The sequence below is a fragment of the Condylura cristata genome, unplaced genomic scaffold (assembly GCF_000260355.1).
Source record: "Condylura cristata isolate star-nosed mole 26May11 unplaced genomic scaffold, ConCri1.0 scaffold00027, whole genome shotgun sequence".
Taxonomy (NCBI): domain Eukaryota; kingdom Metazoa; phylum Chordata; class Mammalia; order Eulipotyphla; family Talpidae; genus Condylura; species Condylura cristata.
Window position 1 is genome coordinate 7657397 of NW_004567128.1, and position 17644 is coordinate 7675040.

The 17644-nt window shown below is 42.4% G+C and overlaps 1 protein-coding gene across 7 annotated transcripts in view; it reads right to left on the reverse strand.

The window, feature by feature from the left end:
- Window positions 1-17644, reverse strand: part of SH3KBP1 (SH3-domain kinase binding protein 1) — a 287724-nt gene that overhangs the window by 91232 nt on the left and 178848 nt on the right. The window contains exon 1 of one of the 7 annotated variants that reach the window (XM_012730364.1): window positions 10152-10216. The exons of the other annotated variants lie outside the window; for them this stretch is intronic. Coding sequence (XP_012585818.1) covers window positions 10152-10166 — 15 coding nt within the window. The 5' untranslated portion in view covers window positions 10167-10216. Of the gene's footprint in view, window positions 1-10151; window positions 10217-17644 lie in introns of those variants that run through there. 7 annotated transcript variants of the gene reach the window in all.

Sequence of the window (17644 nt, forward strand, 5' to 3'; positions counted from 1 at the left end):
CCTCCATGAAACATAGCCTACTGCCTCCAGATATTCCCAAAAAGAAATTTCCAGAGCAGCTTTTCTGTCCTTCAGACTAAGGAAGAAAAACAAAATTGTTTTAATCAGAAAAGTGGTAAACACTTAGAGCAAGGGCTTTGATGCTTTGTGTTAAAGTAAAACAGCTACTTGAAAGGCTGGGACATACAGTGGACTATTCTTCAGCCTTAAAAAGGCAGGAAATTCTGACATTGGCTACAACATGGGTGAACCTTGAAGACATTATGTGAAGTGCATAAGCCAGTCACAAAGAAGACAAATACCATGTCATTGCTCTCGTGTGCAGTGCCCAGCGCCAGAGTCAGACTCAGATGTAAATGGGCACTGGTGGGGGGGGGAAGGGGGGGTTAGAGCTTTGATTTTGCAAGCTGAAGGAAGTTCTAGCGACAGAGTGTGGTGATGTGAATGTCCTCAATGTCACAGAACTATACACTTAAAATTGTTAAAATCATGAATTTTAAGCTATGTACCTTTTATCACAATTTTTTTTATATTTAAAGAGTAAGTTTATTAGAAAGAGACAGGAGAGGAAAAGGCACTTGCATAGACACCTGCCCCGAGGGGACAGGTTTGCAGAAAGAGACCTGCATGGTTGCAGGCCAGCAGTCTTAGGAGAGCGGCCTCCGCTGGGGGAGGTCAGGGCAGAGGAGTCCCGGCATGCCTTTTACGACAAATTTTAAGAAGGCGGAGGGCATACTCTTTTCCCCTACATGCCTTTGTCTATGAGTGAATGCTATAAGAATGATAAGAAGTTGCTCATGAGCCTCTGATACCCGGATAAGTTAGATTCGTTCACAAAATAATCAGGGCTGTGGACAGTTTCTAAGAAGGTGAGTTAGAGCACAAACCCATCTTCACCCAGAAACTCACCTCATCTCATCAGAAACATTCCTTCCTTCCACTTCCATGAAGACTAAGCTACCGCCGCCCATGAAGACAGTACGGGCCCTGCCTAATCCCATATCTTGGGCTTTAATTCCGCAGTACCCATTCTTTAATTTCATCACAGATTCTCAAAGAATAACATTCCTTTTTTAAAAATCATCTGGGTTCCCTGATTTTACAAAAGACAAGAGAAAACAGCAACAAAAAGTTGAAGCCGCAAAGGCACAACCCCTTGCATTTTGTTTCTATTAGAGTGAGTCCAGGCCATACACTAACTCCAGATACTTCGGAAACAGCCAGCGGCCAGGTACACATTGCTTAACATCTTCTAGACGCAGCGTGAGATACTTATTAGAAAAATGACCTCGCGGTGCTTCAAGAACGGAGATCTCGAGAGCAAGCGGAGCTCAGGGAGCTCTGGCACGGGCAGGCGTACACGCTCAGCTTGGGGGTGAGCTAAGTGGTGGGCCTCCCCCATAACATCACAGCTGCCAACAACTGGAGTTCTCTCACCTCTCCCATGGCCCCATGGGACTTGCACTCAACCTCTAGAACGGCACTTGCTGTCCTCTCTGCCCTGTGTGTGGGGCCACGTATGGATGTGGCCGCCGTGCTGTCCGGAACATAAGGCAGGGCAAGGTGTGTCTCAGTAATCTTTCTGCTCTTTGATGGGCCTCGAACACTGGAGGGGATAAATCTTCAAAACTTACTTCAGTCGGCAATACAAGATCCATCAAAAAATCTATATTTATGGAAAAAGTACTGTGTGCAATGCATTTTCTGGTTTCAAAGAACAAGGAATATAGTGATGAACTGAAACCCGCCCCTCCCTTTCATGACAGCGGTTAGCACTGAGAATGAGTTTCACCAGGTAGGAGTCATCTCTCAGGTACAGCCCTACTACAGCTACGTGATCCTGGGCAAGTTACTTGACCTCTGTACCTTAGTTTTCTCCTCTGAAATGGAGACAATAATATGTATCTAACAGATTTTCTAGGACGGTTAAATGGAATAAATGTATATAAAGTGCTTAGCCATTTTTACTGTTACTGAATTAAAAAAATCAATCATCACAATGCCTCTTTACAAGAATGACTGTTTTGGCTACTTTTTTCTTTTCTTTTTTTTTTAACAGCACGTAACTAACCCATTCCTTTGCTTGGAGACTGAAGATCAGGAAGCCACTTTTACAAGACAGTTACACAGCAGAGATGGGCTGGGGGGGAAAGGTTCATTCTGAACAATGAGAACGGAAGAAATGCAACAGCTTTTGCCCTATACTCACTGCCTGAGAGGAAAAGCAGACAGAACAAAGGAAACAGGAGAGGCGAGGAGGACCGAGGAGGGCCGGAGCGGAGCTGACAGCCTACAGAGTTTTCCCATCAGTAAAGCTTCAGTTAAGATGGCACCCTATAGCAAGTGGCCAGAAGACAGCATCAGAAGCCCCTCAAGTGTGGCCCATGCCAACTGCTTCTGGCTGCATCCAAACTGTTCTCTACTGTTAACGATGCTAAAACAACAAGGCGTGTGTCTGGGGAAAAGAGCCTGTTGTCAGAGAACAGAAAGCCTTTTATTGAGAATTTTGATTCTCAGGAGCAAACACACCACCATAGAAAATCACCCCAAGCCAATTTGACAATGCTTGGCACCCATTCAATAATGGGTGAAGAAATCCTAATCCCAGGCCAAACAGATATCCCCCCGAGTTGTTAAGAAACAGGCCAAATGAAGTCATAAACTCATGTGGGACAGATTTCTTAAGCCATGAGAAGAAATTACTGACAGACACTTAGATGTGAAAAGCTGAATTCACTTTCTCTACCTGGAGCACTCAGGCCTCCTGCCAAAGGTTTCTCTTAAAGGCTTCTTTCAATATGAGCAAGGGAGGGGCCTGAATTCTGCTCTGGTCCTGAAGCCAGAACATTAAATTCAACGGGCCTTTGTGGGGCATCTACCACCAGCGGACCACAAGTCACAGCTGCTTCCTTCTGTCACGTGTATGTTTTCAAGAAAGTGTCATGTTCTCAGCTATGATAGGGGAGACTTAAGCATAATGCTGATGGGACTTAGTGTAACCGCCAAATTCCAGTTCTCCCAGATCCTCCAGGTATGTAGAGCTTAAAATCGAACATTCCACCATCTTGTAAAAAGAGGTTTTTAAAAAGATTGTAATTACATGGAATGTTTTACATAGTTCCAAGTGGAGAAGACACACAGTTATGTGTGTGGGGAAAAAAATTGTGTGTGTGGTATGATCTCCGTCGGTTAAAGACCTTGGCAAAAAGACCTGAGAGTAAATACAAAGAAACACCAAGAGTGGCTACGCACGGGAGACAAATTGTGGGGGTTTTTTGCTTTCTTATTATAAATCTTCTATTTTCTAGTGTTTCTACAAAGTAGTTACTACTTTCATAATAAGAAAAAGTTGAGTTTCAAGAAAATCACATCCATTGACACAAGTAGGGAGAATGGTCTACCTCACTACATTATTGCTGTCTTCCCATAAGGCCTGACTTGATTTGCAACACCTCCTAACTCAAAATCTCAAGCCCCTTTCATTAAGTGTGTCATTATAGTTCCTTTTCCAAGTCATTAGTAAGGATATTAAGACATCAGATGTAAAATGACTCATGACGGTAACTCACAAGACACTGCCCATATAGAGCATTCCCTGCCATTTGTCATCACCCTTTACTTATAGTTATTCATCAGTTTATGTCCTCCACGACTAAGTAGGTGATAGAAGTCATTCCCAATTAATGCTGTTCCAAATACAGCATCAAGGCATTTCATCAAATGTTTTCAAAATAAAAAATAAACACATCTCCTGTGTTTCCAATTAACCCCATGAATTCCTACTCAGGCCTGCAACCGGCTGAGAAAAGGGTTGAGCTTACTTTGTAACTGTCTTGCTGGTGTGATCGAAGGCAGATGCTTATGGATGGATTCCTCAGTATTCGAAGGAGAATTCACTTAAGGGGTGTGATCTGTTTGTATAGGGTCCACGGCTTAACTGTTCTCAGGCTCCTAGCAGTTGTTCAGGTTTTGTTTTTTTTTTTTTTAAGATTTATTTATGCCCACATAAATGGGGTACAGGCCAGAGGAGCAGAGGCAGTGAGAGGATTCACCAGAGTGGGGAGCAGAACAGGCCGACTGACAAAGTACACTGCTAAGGGGAGCAGCGGGTGGGTCAGGAGAGGTCTGCCGCACCATGTGGGTCACCAACTTGGCCAGGAATCGAACTCGCACTGCAGCAGCTACTAGCTTCATAGTGCTGTGCTTTAACCCACTGCACAACCAGGGAGGACCCCAGTTTTACAGTTCTTTACAAGTAAAAACTCTAAATACAAACTGAATTCTTTCAAAAACATTTCTTAAACAGGAGAAAAAGCAAACGTGATGAAAAATAGGTCCCCCATTCTGTGGTTCCATTCTTTTCCCTCCTAGTCTTATAACTATTTACCTAAGTATATCATAATCTGAAAATCACACAACTATCACATTTATTTTCATTATTCTGTTATTTAACAACCATCTCCATTTATGGGGAACATACTTTGATTTTTGCTGCCTTTCAGAAATCAAGTTTGACTTTAAACATGGGATTCAAGTTTGGGGTGGGAACAGATAAAAAAATTTCACTTTTAAGAGGAATATTTTTTTGTTGAGTAATTTCAGGTCTGCTGGAGCAAAAGTCCACTTTTCAGTCTGTGCTTGACCTGCCATTCATATTCATTCACTCATTCATTTCAACTTCAGTTTAATAAGAAGCCCCAGGAGGAAAAAGAGTCCTCTTAAGGCTATAAATTCTCTTTAAGATGCCTCCTGGGTTTGAGTCAAATTAGAGCCTCACCATATGAACAAATGCTATATCTTTCATTCCTCATTTTGCATGTCCTAATTTTCCTGTACTAAAATATTTCCTTATTCTCTTCATCTTTCTCTGTCACATACAAAAAGTTATGGAACCACAAAAAATGGGGGGGGCACTGTTTTTTAAAAAAACAAAAAAGCTGAAATCATCTACTTTAATCATGTGCTTTCTTAAGTGGCACTTTTGGTGGCTGGTATTTTCTTAAAGGTGTATTTTGTTTTTCGTATAGCAGGTGTGGAAGACAATGAAGTCATGTATCCCAAGTGATTTTTTTCTGGTCCTGCGAAATCCCTAGTCTTGTTCTATTACAATGAGAATGTTCTTGTCAGCGCTCCCCACTTGTGAGAGCAGTGATTCCTCTTTGTGCCTTCCACAAAGCCTCGCTATAGGCTCTACACACAGGGAAAACAATACAGATTCATGGAAGATGGGACAATCATGGAAGATGGGACAAAGGACAACAAAGACCAGGAATGGCATTTCTAAAGTCTATAACCCATTCCCGACTTCTAAGCTATACCTATTTCAGACAGATGGGCTTCAGACTGTCCTTTAGTCAATGCTACAGGGACTTGCAGTGAAAGATTTCCACACCCTATCCTGCCACAGGTCGAGGAAGACTGTATTCTCCCTATTCCCAAACTGGCAACCATGCCTCAAATTAAAGGGGTCTCCCTTGTTTTCACTTACCAGCATGAACAAAGAACAATCAGTCGTCAACACCCATGTAATTCTTCATTTCCTCCTAGACTCTGATGAACCCTGACCCTTGACCATTGTCTCTCCGTGGCATCTGATTTCTAGTTTCTTGACCATCTGCCTTCTGTTACCGCCTCTTAGGATCCTCCTGCCTCTTTCTAGTCATTCAATGTCACAACAAGATGTTCAACCCACACTAGAAACTTCAAATAATGTTTCTGGACTAACATCAGGACCAGAATCTGCAAAAGCCTGCTGCTCTGTAGCCCCACAACCCCAATTTTGTTATCTGGATACATAGTGACCTCTTCCCTAACCTGGCTGCCTTTTTTTTGGCCTCTCATTAATTTTCTCAAGACTCGCTGTCATCTCTTCTCCAGAATTCCTGGGCCGCCTCTCTTGCCCAATGTCCTATGACTAAAGACACTGGCTTGAAAAACCTGTAGTTTGAACTAGTGGGAAAGAAATACAAAACTCTTAGCAAAATGTCAGAGATCCTATAACCCTGGACTGGGATTTACAGCAAGGTCACCCAGCGATTCTGTTCTGCTTCTCTCTATATTGCAAACAGGCAGTGCGACGTGTATTGCTTAAGCGGATTACTTCCATGTGTGAGCCGCTTCACAGCCTGTCAGCCTCTCCTGGATCGAAAAACAACAATATTTATTGTGTTCCGTCACTTGGAAAAATAGTATTCTAGATGATAATCAAGTCTACTTTCTCTGTTTTGAGCAATGCCTGAATGTAGAAGGGGTGCTGGGACTTGAAGCAAAATAAAGTAAATGTATATATTGGACACAGCACACCCAGAATGCCTCCGGTTCTCAGTGCAGAAACTGGACAGAGCTAAGCCCGAAACCAAGAGGACATAGGAGTATACTGGGTCCAAAAATCTTGCCACTTCATATCATTACTTTTTTATTACCAACTTTGTTGATAGTCTAGAAAAGGTACCCAAGAAGTTTCAGACAAGTTGCTTCCAATGGAGAGAGAAAATGAGAAACTAAACTAACAAGTCAAAATAGAAAGAACAGACTGAACAGATGCTACCAAAACAAATGGAGTGAAACATATTAAGATCACCATTGGGTAAAAATGCTTAGCAAGTGAAAAGAAGAAAACAGAAAACGAGGCCATAAATCCATCTTTAAGGCTTACTTCCTCAACTCAAAAGAGCAAAACAGAAATACTGCCTCTAAATAGTGGAGACCTTCAAATATTTGCCTTCCTTCAGTTTTTCAACCTTGCCTCGTCTATTGTTAAAAGTTCAAGGATACATTTGAAGTGACATTCCTGAGTCACAGACCATCACCATTAAGCCACCATGAAATGGCTTAATGGTGGCTTTCTGATGAAGTGGTTTTTAAGGCAATTCAAACACACCCTTAATTTGTGAATTGCTCATTTTATGGCCCAGGTTTAGAGAAAGAGAAATCTCCATTACAAGGTGCACGTAGGGATTATTGGTTGTATGCTTCCATTTGTTTCTAGAACCTTTATAGGAAAACTTTTATGTGTGATTTGGCATTCAACATGAAGAGCCTCAGTTGAGAACAGGGCTTTCATCTCATAATTTTTAATCGGTCTCCAATGCCACAGAATGTACAGAACAGGCTGCTGACTGAACAATCAGAAGTTAGTAACCTAACTTCTTTAAATATAAGAAAAGACACACCCCCATGCAAAGCAAATTGGATAGTTTGTTCTCAAAGTTGCCAGTTTTTAGAAACCTTAACTGTACTCCAACCTGTTGAAACTCAGTTGTCAGGAATCTTGTTTTACAAGTAGTGAGAATACCAGAGGGAAAAAGACAATCTAGGTGTACAGACTGGATCGCTTTAATAACCACACAGACATTTTTAAAACCTTGAATTTCAGGAACAAAAAGTACCTGCAAACTCCAGAATTATAAATAATACAAAATAATTACCACGTAAAGAACATACTTAGCCCACACCAATGAAGAGTATCAACTGAATTAAAAGAACAAGTCAGTAAATAATATGCTAAAGGAAGGACTTCCATATCCTAACCCCAAGGAATTCCAGAGTAGAAGGTGAGGAGATAAAGTCAATCATAAACTGTCTTTCCCACTATGTAAACTAAACCAAATACTAACATTTAGAATTAACCATGGTGCAAAAGAGAAATACAATTTTTCTCGAACTGTTTTGAATCTGTTCTCCAGAAACCACTGGTGGGGCGCAGGGAGAAGCCACAGTTGTGCTCAGCACTAAATCTCTGGAGGCTTCTGTCTGGGCTCTTGTCTTCAAGGGCTGTGGCAACAGGAGGTCTAGTCATTCCATTGAACAGTATGTGATCTCTTGGGACTCCGTGAATGATCAGGTAATTAAATGGGCAGTCTCAAAAAGAAGATCTTTCCTCAACTCATCACACTAAGGTGAGAAGAAAAGTATCTTTTCCCCTTAACAAAAGGGAACACAAGCATATTAAACACCAACTCTAATGACAGTGAAATACCACCTTACATCCATTAGGATGATTTTTTTATATATAAAAAAGCAAACAGAAAATAACCAATGTTGATGAAGATGTGGTGAAATAAGAATCATTTTGCATTGTTGGTTGGAATGTAAATTGGTACAGCTACTGTGGAAAAAGGTGTGGTGGTTCTTAAAAAGAAACTAAAAATAGAACTACCATAGGATCCAGCAATTCAACTTCTAGGGAAAAACCTGAAGGAACTGGAAGCAGGGACTCAAGCAGACATTGGTATGCCAGTGTTCACTGTAGCATGGTTTACAGCAGCCAAGCATGGTGGCAACATCCTACATGTCTGTCAGTAGATGATCAGATAAACTGTTGTATCTCCACACAAAGGAATATCATTCAGCCTTTAAAAGGAAGGAAATCCTAACACACGCTACAACACGGATAAACCTTGAAGACATCATGCGAAGTGAAATAAGCCAGTCACAAAAAGAAAATATTTTATGAGTTCACTTACACAGAGACAGAGAGAGGAGAAGTGATTGGTGGGGGTAAGGGAATGAGGAGTCAATGTCTAATGGGTGCAGGGTTCAGTTTGGCAAGAAGAAAGTTCTGGAGCTAGATGGCAATGACTGCTGTCCAACAGTGTGAATACAGTTAATAACACTGACTTGGACACGTCACAATAGATAAAATGCTATTAGATTGTGTACATTTTAACAACAAAAAATTCCACCTTTCTATAGAGGACATTGGAAGTTTTTATGGGGATTTCCATTGGGAAGCAAAGCTGGGTATGTAGGATTGAGAAAGTTTTACTTTTGCTATACTGAAAATATATATATTTTTACAATATACTGGGTTATTTTCATGGAAAAACAAAATTAGAGTTAACTTGGCCCTTGACACAGAAATTCCTCTTTTAAAAATTCAGTCTAATGAGATAATCAAGGAAGGTAGAATGATGCCTCTATAGGTATGTTGCTCACAATATTAAAAGCGTGGAAGCAAGCTACTGACTAAGGGGGGATTAGTTCAATAAACAGTGGGGTAGCCCCACAGCGGAGATGGGCCCCCAGGATTGTGCAGCTGCCTCACAGGAAAAGGGTGCCCGCACCATGTTGTTTTAAAAAACAAGCACAGTTCCCATGACCTCGTTCTTGTATGAAGAGTGCCATGTGCACGCTGCATGCACTTTCACGCTCAGGAAAAGCCTGGAGAAACACATAGAAAGTGTTGACTATTGTTGTTCCCGGATAATGGGATTAAGGATAGTAGGATTCATGGCGATTTCTATGAATCGATATTTGAGTTTAGTGTTTTAGTAATTACTGCAAAGAGCTCCTGCAAGCAGAGTAGTGGAACTATTTCCATTTTGAGAAACTACCAGGCATGGGTCCCAGGGAGCACCCAACCACCCAGTGACTGACCTACACGCCACAGCTTTGAGTCCCAGGGCTGCCTCCCCTAGCCCATCTCCAGACCCTAGCCTGAGGCACCTCTACATCTTACATGTTTGCATTCATTCTCTGAAAGAAGAGTCACCATAGATGCACTATCTAATTCTGACTTTTCAGAACTCAGATTTCTCTGAGTTTTTTACTGGACCAATGCAAATTGAGGATGACTCTCAACAGAAAAAGTCCCTCAGTCACTGTAAATGGATATACCTTCATTTTAGCTAACCTCTGCCTGTACTTACCACCGTCCAGGCAAGCAACAGCTGCCATTAAAAACAAAACCAAAAAACACCTTCAGGTATTTCTCCTACTCTTTAAAATGTGTTTCCTTTGTTGGGCTATTTTCTTTTCTTTTTTTTTTTGTAATTTAAAAAATATTATAAGCTAAAACAAACAAACAAAGACAGAGGGAGGTGTTTCAGAGCTATCACCAACTCTCATGGATTTTTTTTTTTAGCGAGAGACTAGAATATGGAAGACATGTGACACTCCTTACCTAGGGGTTTACTTAGGGGATTTATTTTGTCTTTTGAAAATGAAAGACTTCTGCTTTTTGGTAGACAAATACAAAAACTCGCAAAGAGAAGCTTTACTAGCAAAATTTTAGGAAATGAAATCATTTAGTGTTCATTTTACTGTCTACATGAGGAAATGGAATATAAATGCTCAATACTATAAAAATTAGCCAGATATCTTTGCCCCTCTATAAAACAGCCCCATAGTGCCCAGAAATCACTACTCACGGCTTCTCCATTCATAAGGAAAACCCCAAACGTCCATGTCCCCGAAGAGTGCTGTGCCCCATAGCCGGCTCACTGTGCCCAGACGTATTCTTTTTCTAAGTCAACCTGAAGAGCAAGCTCAATTTGTTTACTGCACAAACATCTGTAATTGCTAAACATCTCTGTGACATGGTGTAACAGTTACTGCTTGTGCGCAATGCCCATCTAAATTACTCTGCAGTGTGAGCACATGAAAACCCAAGACACAGCAATTGGAAACATCTGTAAAGATTAATGGTTGAATTGACCAAAGGAGGGGGCGGGGGACTGAAACAGCTAAATAGTTCCAGGGCAACATTTGACTTTAGAAAATAATCCTCCATTTTAAAGGTTCCTCCTCAGCTACCCACAGCCCCCCCTCCGTGGGGATCCTGGCTGCCACACATTTTAACCCACCAACACAAACTGCAAGCCGTGTTACAAAACAGGACAGACAAGATACAAGTTGGGGGGCTTAGTCCCCCTCTCAAAGCAAAAGAAGAAATACCTCTTCTCCCATCATGCAGCCAGCCTCTTCTCTTCAGTTTGAAAAAGGTCCCAGAACTACCCTGGAGCCCTCCTACTTCCTTCCACCAGCCAAAGGCGCGGAGCCTGAGACCCAGCCTAACCCTGAGTCATACTTGGGACCAAATGAGCAACAGGGAGAACAAAGCTGACATTTGTTTATGGTTCAGGAAGTCAGGGCCGATTCAGGGCTTGGGTGGCTGGGAGAAAAGCCCTCCTCCCTCGCCTGCATGGCTGCAGAATCTCAGCAGCCCCAGGGCCCACTGGTGCGACCGAGCAGACAAGGGGCTCGCTGAACCGGTGTCTGTTGGCAGCACCCAGTGACCACTACCAGTTAAAAATGTCAGAGAGAACATGAAAGGTCCACTCTCTCGCCACGAGTAGTACGACTGGAGCATGAGAAAGATCTACGACAGGGTTTGAACATGAAATGTCAATTGTGAAAATACCTGAATTTTAAAGAAAATGAGTGGAAGTAGACAGCAATGACTTATTAAAAAAAAAACTAAAGAAGGAAAACCAGCCATGGCTTTATAGAAACACTTCCCTAGGAAAAATACAGCAAGGCTGTTGCCAGCTGAGCCAACAGTAGCAACCTATCAGGACAAACGGTCCAAATAGCAACCTTGGTTTTTCCCCAAGTGAGACGCCAGTCTGACCACCACATCAGCGCAGTTGGAGCTCAGTGATGAGGGTTTGAAAACTGTATTCAGAGGGTCTGCGAACAAAATGCCAGCAGGGTGACTTCCCAGCTGTGTGATTTGTAGGAATATAGTTCTCTTCTGTTCACCTCCATTTGCTTATCCGTAAAATGGGGAGAACAACCCCAGGCTACAGGGTTGTCTGGAAGATTAAATAACACATGGAAAGTGCCTGGCCCACAAGAAAGCACCCTATCAGCCACTATTTCAAATTCAGGACAATGTCACAAGTGCAAACGCCAAATCAACGGGACACGCACCTTATTCATAGCCTGCACTCAGACTCCAGGGAACTGCTTCAGTTATTAACTGGGGCTGGTTTTCAAACTTTCAGATTAAACTACTTGAAAAACCATTTATTTGTTATTTATTAACCATCTGCAGTGGGTCCAATTCTGTAGGGCACTTTGAATAAGATAACACTACCAGTTCTCAAGAAATTTGCAGTCTGCTTAAGTAAGGCATAGATCTGTGTATAGGTCACACAAGAAAACACGCGTGAGCTATGGCACCAGATTGCAAGGGGCCAGGGTGAGGCAAGGGCCTCACATTTGCAATTTAGAGGCCAGATATGAAATTATCTTATCAAAATCCCATTAGGACAGGAGAGAAGAGACAAATCCCTAGAAGAATTCCACCTCATTTGCGTAGATCCTCCTCTCTAAAGGAAGAGTGTTTAATACACCACTCCTTGAGCGTGGGGTGCATATGGACTTCCTTCCAATGAGCTGAGTGGAGAAGAGGGAAGAAAATAGAACACATTTACAGCTGACAACTGACAGCCCCTACCGCAGCAGTGAGAGCTGACGTTGGGGGTACTGCACTCTTGACATTGCGTGACAATGGCAAGTCACCCCCATGGCCCTTCCCCTCCAAATCCAACACTTCTATTCTTCAGAAAAGCATCAGATGCCAACGTAAGGGCATTCTGCAGAATTGCTCACATTGCCAAGGTTCTAAAACGCATGGCAAGTCTGAGAAAGTGTCACAGCCAAGAGGAGCCTAAGCAGACAGGGAGGGTAACTGTACTACGAGATCCTGGAGCAGGATGGAGAGACAGCAGGCACTCTGAGTAAAGAGTGCATCCTGGTTAATAGTAACTGTCACTGCTAGTTCTCTGACTGTGACAAACATGTCATTAACAAGAAGTTCACAACAAAGGAAAGTATGTGGGAGCTATCTGTACTACCTTTAGGTTTATAGAAAAGTAGTGAACTACTGTAAATTTAAAATTTATTGAGAAACTAATTAGGAAGATGTCTTCTGTATATACATAAATACATGTCTGATTTATCGACACACATGATGATGCTCATGAGTACATCTGTGAATGTATTTAACAATGCCTTTCCAACTTGATTTTTACACATGATCTCGAGATCATTAGTCTACCTATTAACAAAGACAGCTGAGTGCTGACTCCTGGCTTTTTGTTTTCCATAATATACAAAAGCATTTTCTTTGAAAGGAAACTTGGCTTTTATATGAATTCTGCTGCCAACCCAGGCTACAGTGGCCCAATTCAAAGAGTGTGCATGAGGTGGGCCCATCTGCCCCTTTCCAAGAGCTACTAGAAGTCCCTGGTGCCTGGCCAATTAGTCATCAACCGCGGAGTCCGAGGGCTGGCTATTGTCCCAGCTACTTCCTCTCCCATCTCCAGTTTGAGCCGCCCAGTGCATCCCCAGTGATCTCTTGAAAGCGCAGATATAGCAAGCCTATGATGGAGAGAACCCTCCGGCTGACGCAGCAACCCACCCAGAGATCCTGGGGGAGGAAGATCCACCTCTGCTCCAGTTTCCCATCTCTGCCACCAAGGCCCCTCCCCTCCAACCTAATCCACCCCTACTCCAAGGCCACCCTCGCTCCTTGTCCACAAACACGCTACAGGAACATGAATTTCCACATATGTTTTAATGCTTTGTTCACACTCCTTGAAAAGATCTCCTTGACACCCCATGCCTTCCTTCTCAACTTCCAGGAAAGTTAGTAGATCTTCCTCTCTGTCCTCTGTTTCTCTCTCTCTCTCTGCTCTCCTTTCATCACAGCGACCTTGATCTATCGATGCCCACTTGTCTCCCAGGTAGGGACAACACAAAGTGCTATGTGAGCCTTGTATCAGATAGCTGATCATCATCCAAGGCATGGTGTGGGTGACAAGGTATTAACTCCATTCCAAGTAACTATACCACTCAACTCACCCAAATAAATAACCCACCAGGTGAAAAGTCTACATGTATTATGTTAATACGGCCTCCAGAAATGCCACCTAGCTGACTCCTTTCCAAATGGATTGCTGCTCATTAGCTCATTTACATCTAAATATTTCAGAGCTGCCACCAGTGATCCAGAAAAGGCATTCAATAAACCTTCAGTGAATGACTGAGCCAATTAATGAACAAGTGAAAGAGGGACTCTGTAGCCAAATCATAAGCTGGATCCAAACAGAATGTGTCTTCCTTTATAATTTGACTGGAGGAGGATAAAACATTCCATTTATTCACCCAGGCCACAAATATTAGGGCCTGCAACAATTCAACAAATATTTTCAATGAATTGCAAATACAGTGGTGAGTAACACAGGCAAGACCCTAAACCATGGCACTCACTTTTGAATGTCTGATATCTAGGATTTGGTAATGTCAGAATTCAATTTTACTTCTCTGAACTTACAATTTCCCATAATAAGAAGTTAAAGAAAGGATCCTGGAAGCCGCACTGCTATTTATAGCCATGGACTCCTTCTGCGATAGCCAGGACAACAATAGCTGCTGACATTAATCAAGCCATTATTATGTGTCAGGCACTTTTCTGCCCGTTTTTCATGTTAACCCTTACAACCACCAGAAGGAGCAGATCCTGTTGTTCTACTTTTACGAAGAGGAAGCTAAAGCACTGAATGCTAATTTGTCTCAAGAAGAGGCAGAACTGGGATGTGAACTTACACAGCCTCGCACGCATGCTTAACAACCACTGTTCCTGAAGACTTGAGTTGGCTACAGTAAACATTTCTTAGAAAATGTTTAACACTTGTTGCGTGTTTTGGAAAGTATGTCAAACATATGCAAAAACAGCAAACCGCACCTAACAGATCAAAGAATAAGAAGCTCATCATACTGACTCTGGTTCCTGCCAACGCCCCCTCCTTTCTGTCCCTCCACAATGATACTCTAACAGAGATGCTCAGGGAAAGGTAACATGAACTAAAGCCTGAAAATCTCAGACAGTTCTTTTAGCCCAGGTAACCAGTGGGTATTTTAATACCATTTGCTCATTTAAAATCATGGTTTTTCCAACTGTTCAAGAGATGTCACATGATCCTATCTTTCAACCGAAATGAGGGACCTCTAGGCACAAGGTTTTGACCCAGTTGTGTTTTATTAGTCAAGGAATATATCATTAGCCACTAGAAATCCCTAAGTTTATTCCTTGTTATCAAAGAAGTAGAAACATAAATCTTTCATTGTTAAGGATCTAAGATCATCACTTTCTCTGTTTATTTGTTTTAATATTATGTAAGTATACAGTTGATGGGCTACTCGAATGGATAAAGAGACTGCCTGTGGTAGGCATGCAAATATTAAAATTTGTCTTACTGCAATTTAGCTGATTACAAAAATAGATCAGTAGCACAGTTCTATATGATTTTAATTCAAAATCTCTGTTGTAAGTAAAAGCTACAGTGTTCATCTTATAAAGGCATTAATTTGTATGACTGATTCTACAAATGAGATTCAAGATGTTGAGAACTGAAAAACAGACTGTCACAATGATAAGGTCTAGCAGTAGAATAGAGCCAGAGATGTAGACAAAAAACACAAAATCATTTCAACAGAGAGAAGTTACTAATGTGATCTGCTAACACAGGAGGATCACAGGAAGGAGCTTCTTGAAAAATTTCTTTGTGGGGAGTCCAATAAACCAGCAACCAGCAACCAGGCAAACCAGGGATTTCACTGTTGACTTTTCCAAACTGGCTGTTTAGAGAGCCCCAGCCACAAAGGACTGATTCTCGCAGTCACTAAGGGGACCAGTGGTACCTAGAGAGCCTGGAATGGGCTGGCACCAAAAGCTAGGATTATTCTCTACAAAGACATGTCAGTCAGCTTGGGTCATGTAGCTCATCTGAGTATCTGTAATTTACTCACCCATGTGTGGTAGCTGATACTCATTTCCCTAAGTGTGTGATAGGTGTGATCACCTGAGTGACTCATGAAAAAGGAAGGAAGAGAGACAGGCTGGGTCAGAAAGAAGTAGCCAGATGAAGAAAGTCCCTCTCAGTCCACAGATAGGGACACAGAAGGAACTAGCCATATTGGTGAGAATAAGACTCTGCCTGGGCTGCCTTCTTGCTTATAGACTGGCTACCTGATTTCTGTGGTTGATGATCCCCAAGCCCACAGTTCGCTCTTGGTCCACAGACTTATTTATCCAACTGGCTGTTGGATGCTTCCACTTAATGGTTCCACAGGTACCTCAAAATTCAGTACATCTTGAGCCTGAACCCATAACATTCTTCACAAAATATCTTTCTCCTCCAGCGAGTTCTAACCAGAGAATGACTCACCATTGACCCAGGTGCGTCAGCCAGTGGCCAAGGTTCCATCGTCAAATCCTCCCTTGCCTTTCTCTCCCAACATACTTTCAAATATCTTGATTCTACCTTCAAAATAGTCCCCCAAACTATCCATGATACGAGTTTAAAGCTATTAGAGAGAAAAGCTACTTTTCATATCTTGGTGTTTTCTTCCATGGATAGGTGAGTCGGTATGGACACTCCCTGGATACAATTTAACACTCCTAGAACTCTACCACCTTATTTGCCCTCTCCTGGAAGAGTAAAATGATTTATGTTATAGGTGAAATTAGGAAAATTAAACTGAGTGCACTCAGCTCAGTTCCTTCCTCCTCTTGGAAGGTGGCCTTCTCTGATGATCCCCAAGGGCAGGTCCCTCTATCTCCCAGTGACCTGCCATAGTCCAGTGTTGCTGAGACGGGATGGATAAGTCTGTTTAATTCTGGGATCAGCTGGCAGGCCCATTTGGCTCTTGTACTAATCCATATCCTTCAACTTTGCCTTTGTCAATAACAACACTGCGATATAACATAGGGATAGAGAGATATATAAATCATAAGTATACAGTTTGGGAAATGTTCACAAAGTGAGCTAAGACATAAAAAAATAAGAGCTATATCATATGCATACATTGGAAAGATCTCAATTCTCCCCCAAAGTATGTAGAAATTCAATGCAATTCTGATCAAAGTCCCAGAGGTTTTTGGGGGAGGTCTGGGGGGAAGGGGGTGGGTGGGGAAAGGATTAACAAACCAATTCTAAAATTTATATAAAATACAAGGGGCCAAGAATAGTTCAGGCAATCTTTGCAGAAAGATCAAAGATCTTTACCACTAGATATCAAAGCCAACCATAAAATCACAGTAATTAAGGGAACACAGAAGGGACACAGGACAATCAGACCAACAGAACAGAGTCCAGAAACAGACCACATGGACACAGCCACTCAGATTATGACAAAAGTGATGTGGCTGCACAGCACAGAAAGTAGGTTGCCTGACTGTGGGTCCTCACCCATGCGCTTAAGATTCAACTGCACGTACACACAAAAAAGGTTAATAATGGGTTTATTTACAAGGGAAAAGGGAAATGAGTAACTCAGGGAAAGAGAGAGAAAGAAGTTAATGAATGTGTCCTACCAGTTCCGCTGACCTGGAACCCCATTACAGCCAGGGAACAGCCAAGAGGCAAGCTGCGAGCCACGGGGCCAAGAGACCCCTGAGGCCCACATGCCCAGTTTTATATCCAAACCTGGCTGTTTAACTCCACCTTCAGGTCCCAGTGTGCTTCTCTTTGGTATTGCTGGGATTTGTAGTTCCAGTGTCTGGGGTAAGGGGTGGAGTCCATAAAACCTGTACCTGTAGAGTTTGTTCAGGACATCTTTTCCTCCTTACAAAAGGATGGGGAGGCCCTCCCTGGTGGCGCAGCGGGTTAAAGCACAGCACTAAGAAGCTTAAGCTACTTCCGCATGAGTTCGATCCCTGCCTGCCCCGGAGGAGATCCACATGGCGCGACAGACCTCTCCTGACCCACCCGCTGCTCCCCTCAGCAGTGTATTTCCTCTATCTGTCTGTTCTGCTCCCCACTCTGTCTCTGGTGAATCCTCTCACCCTCCACATCTCTGGCCTATACCCCCGTTCTGTATGAATAAATAAATAAATCTTAAAAAAAAAAAA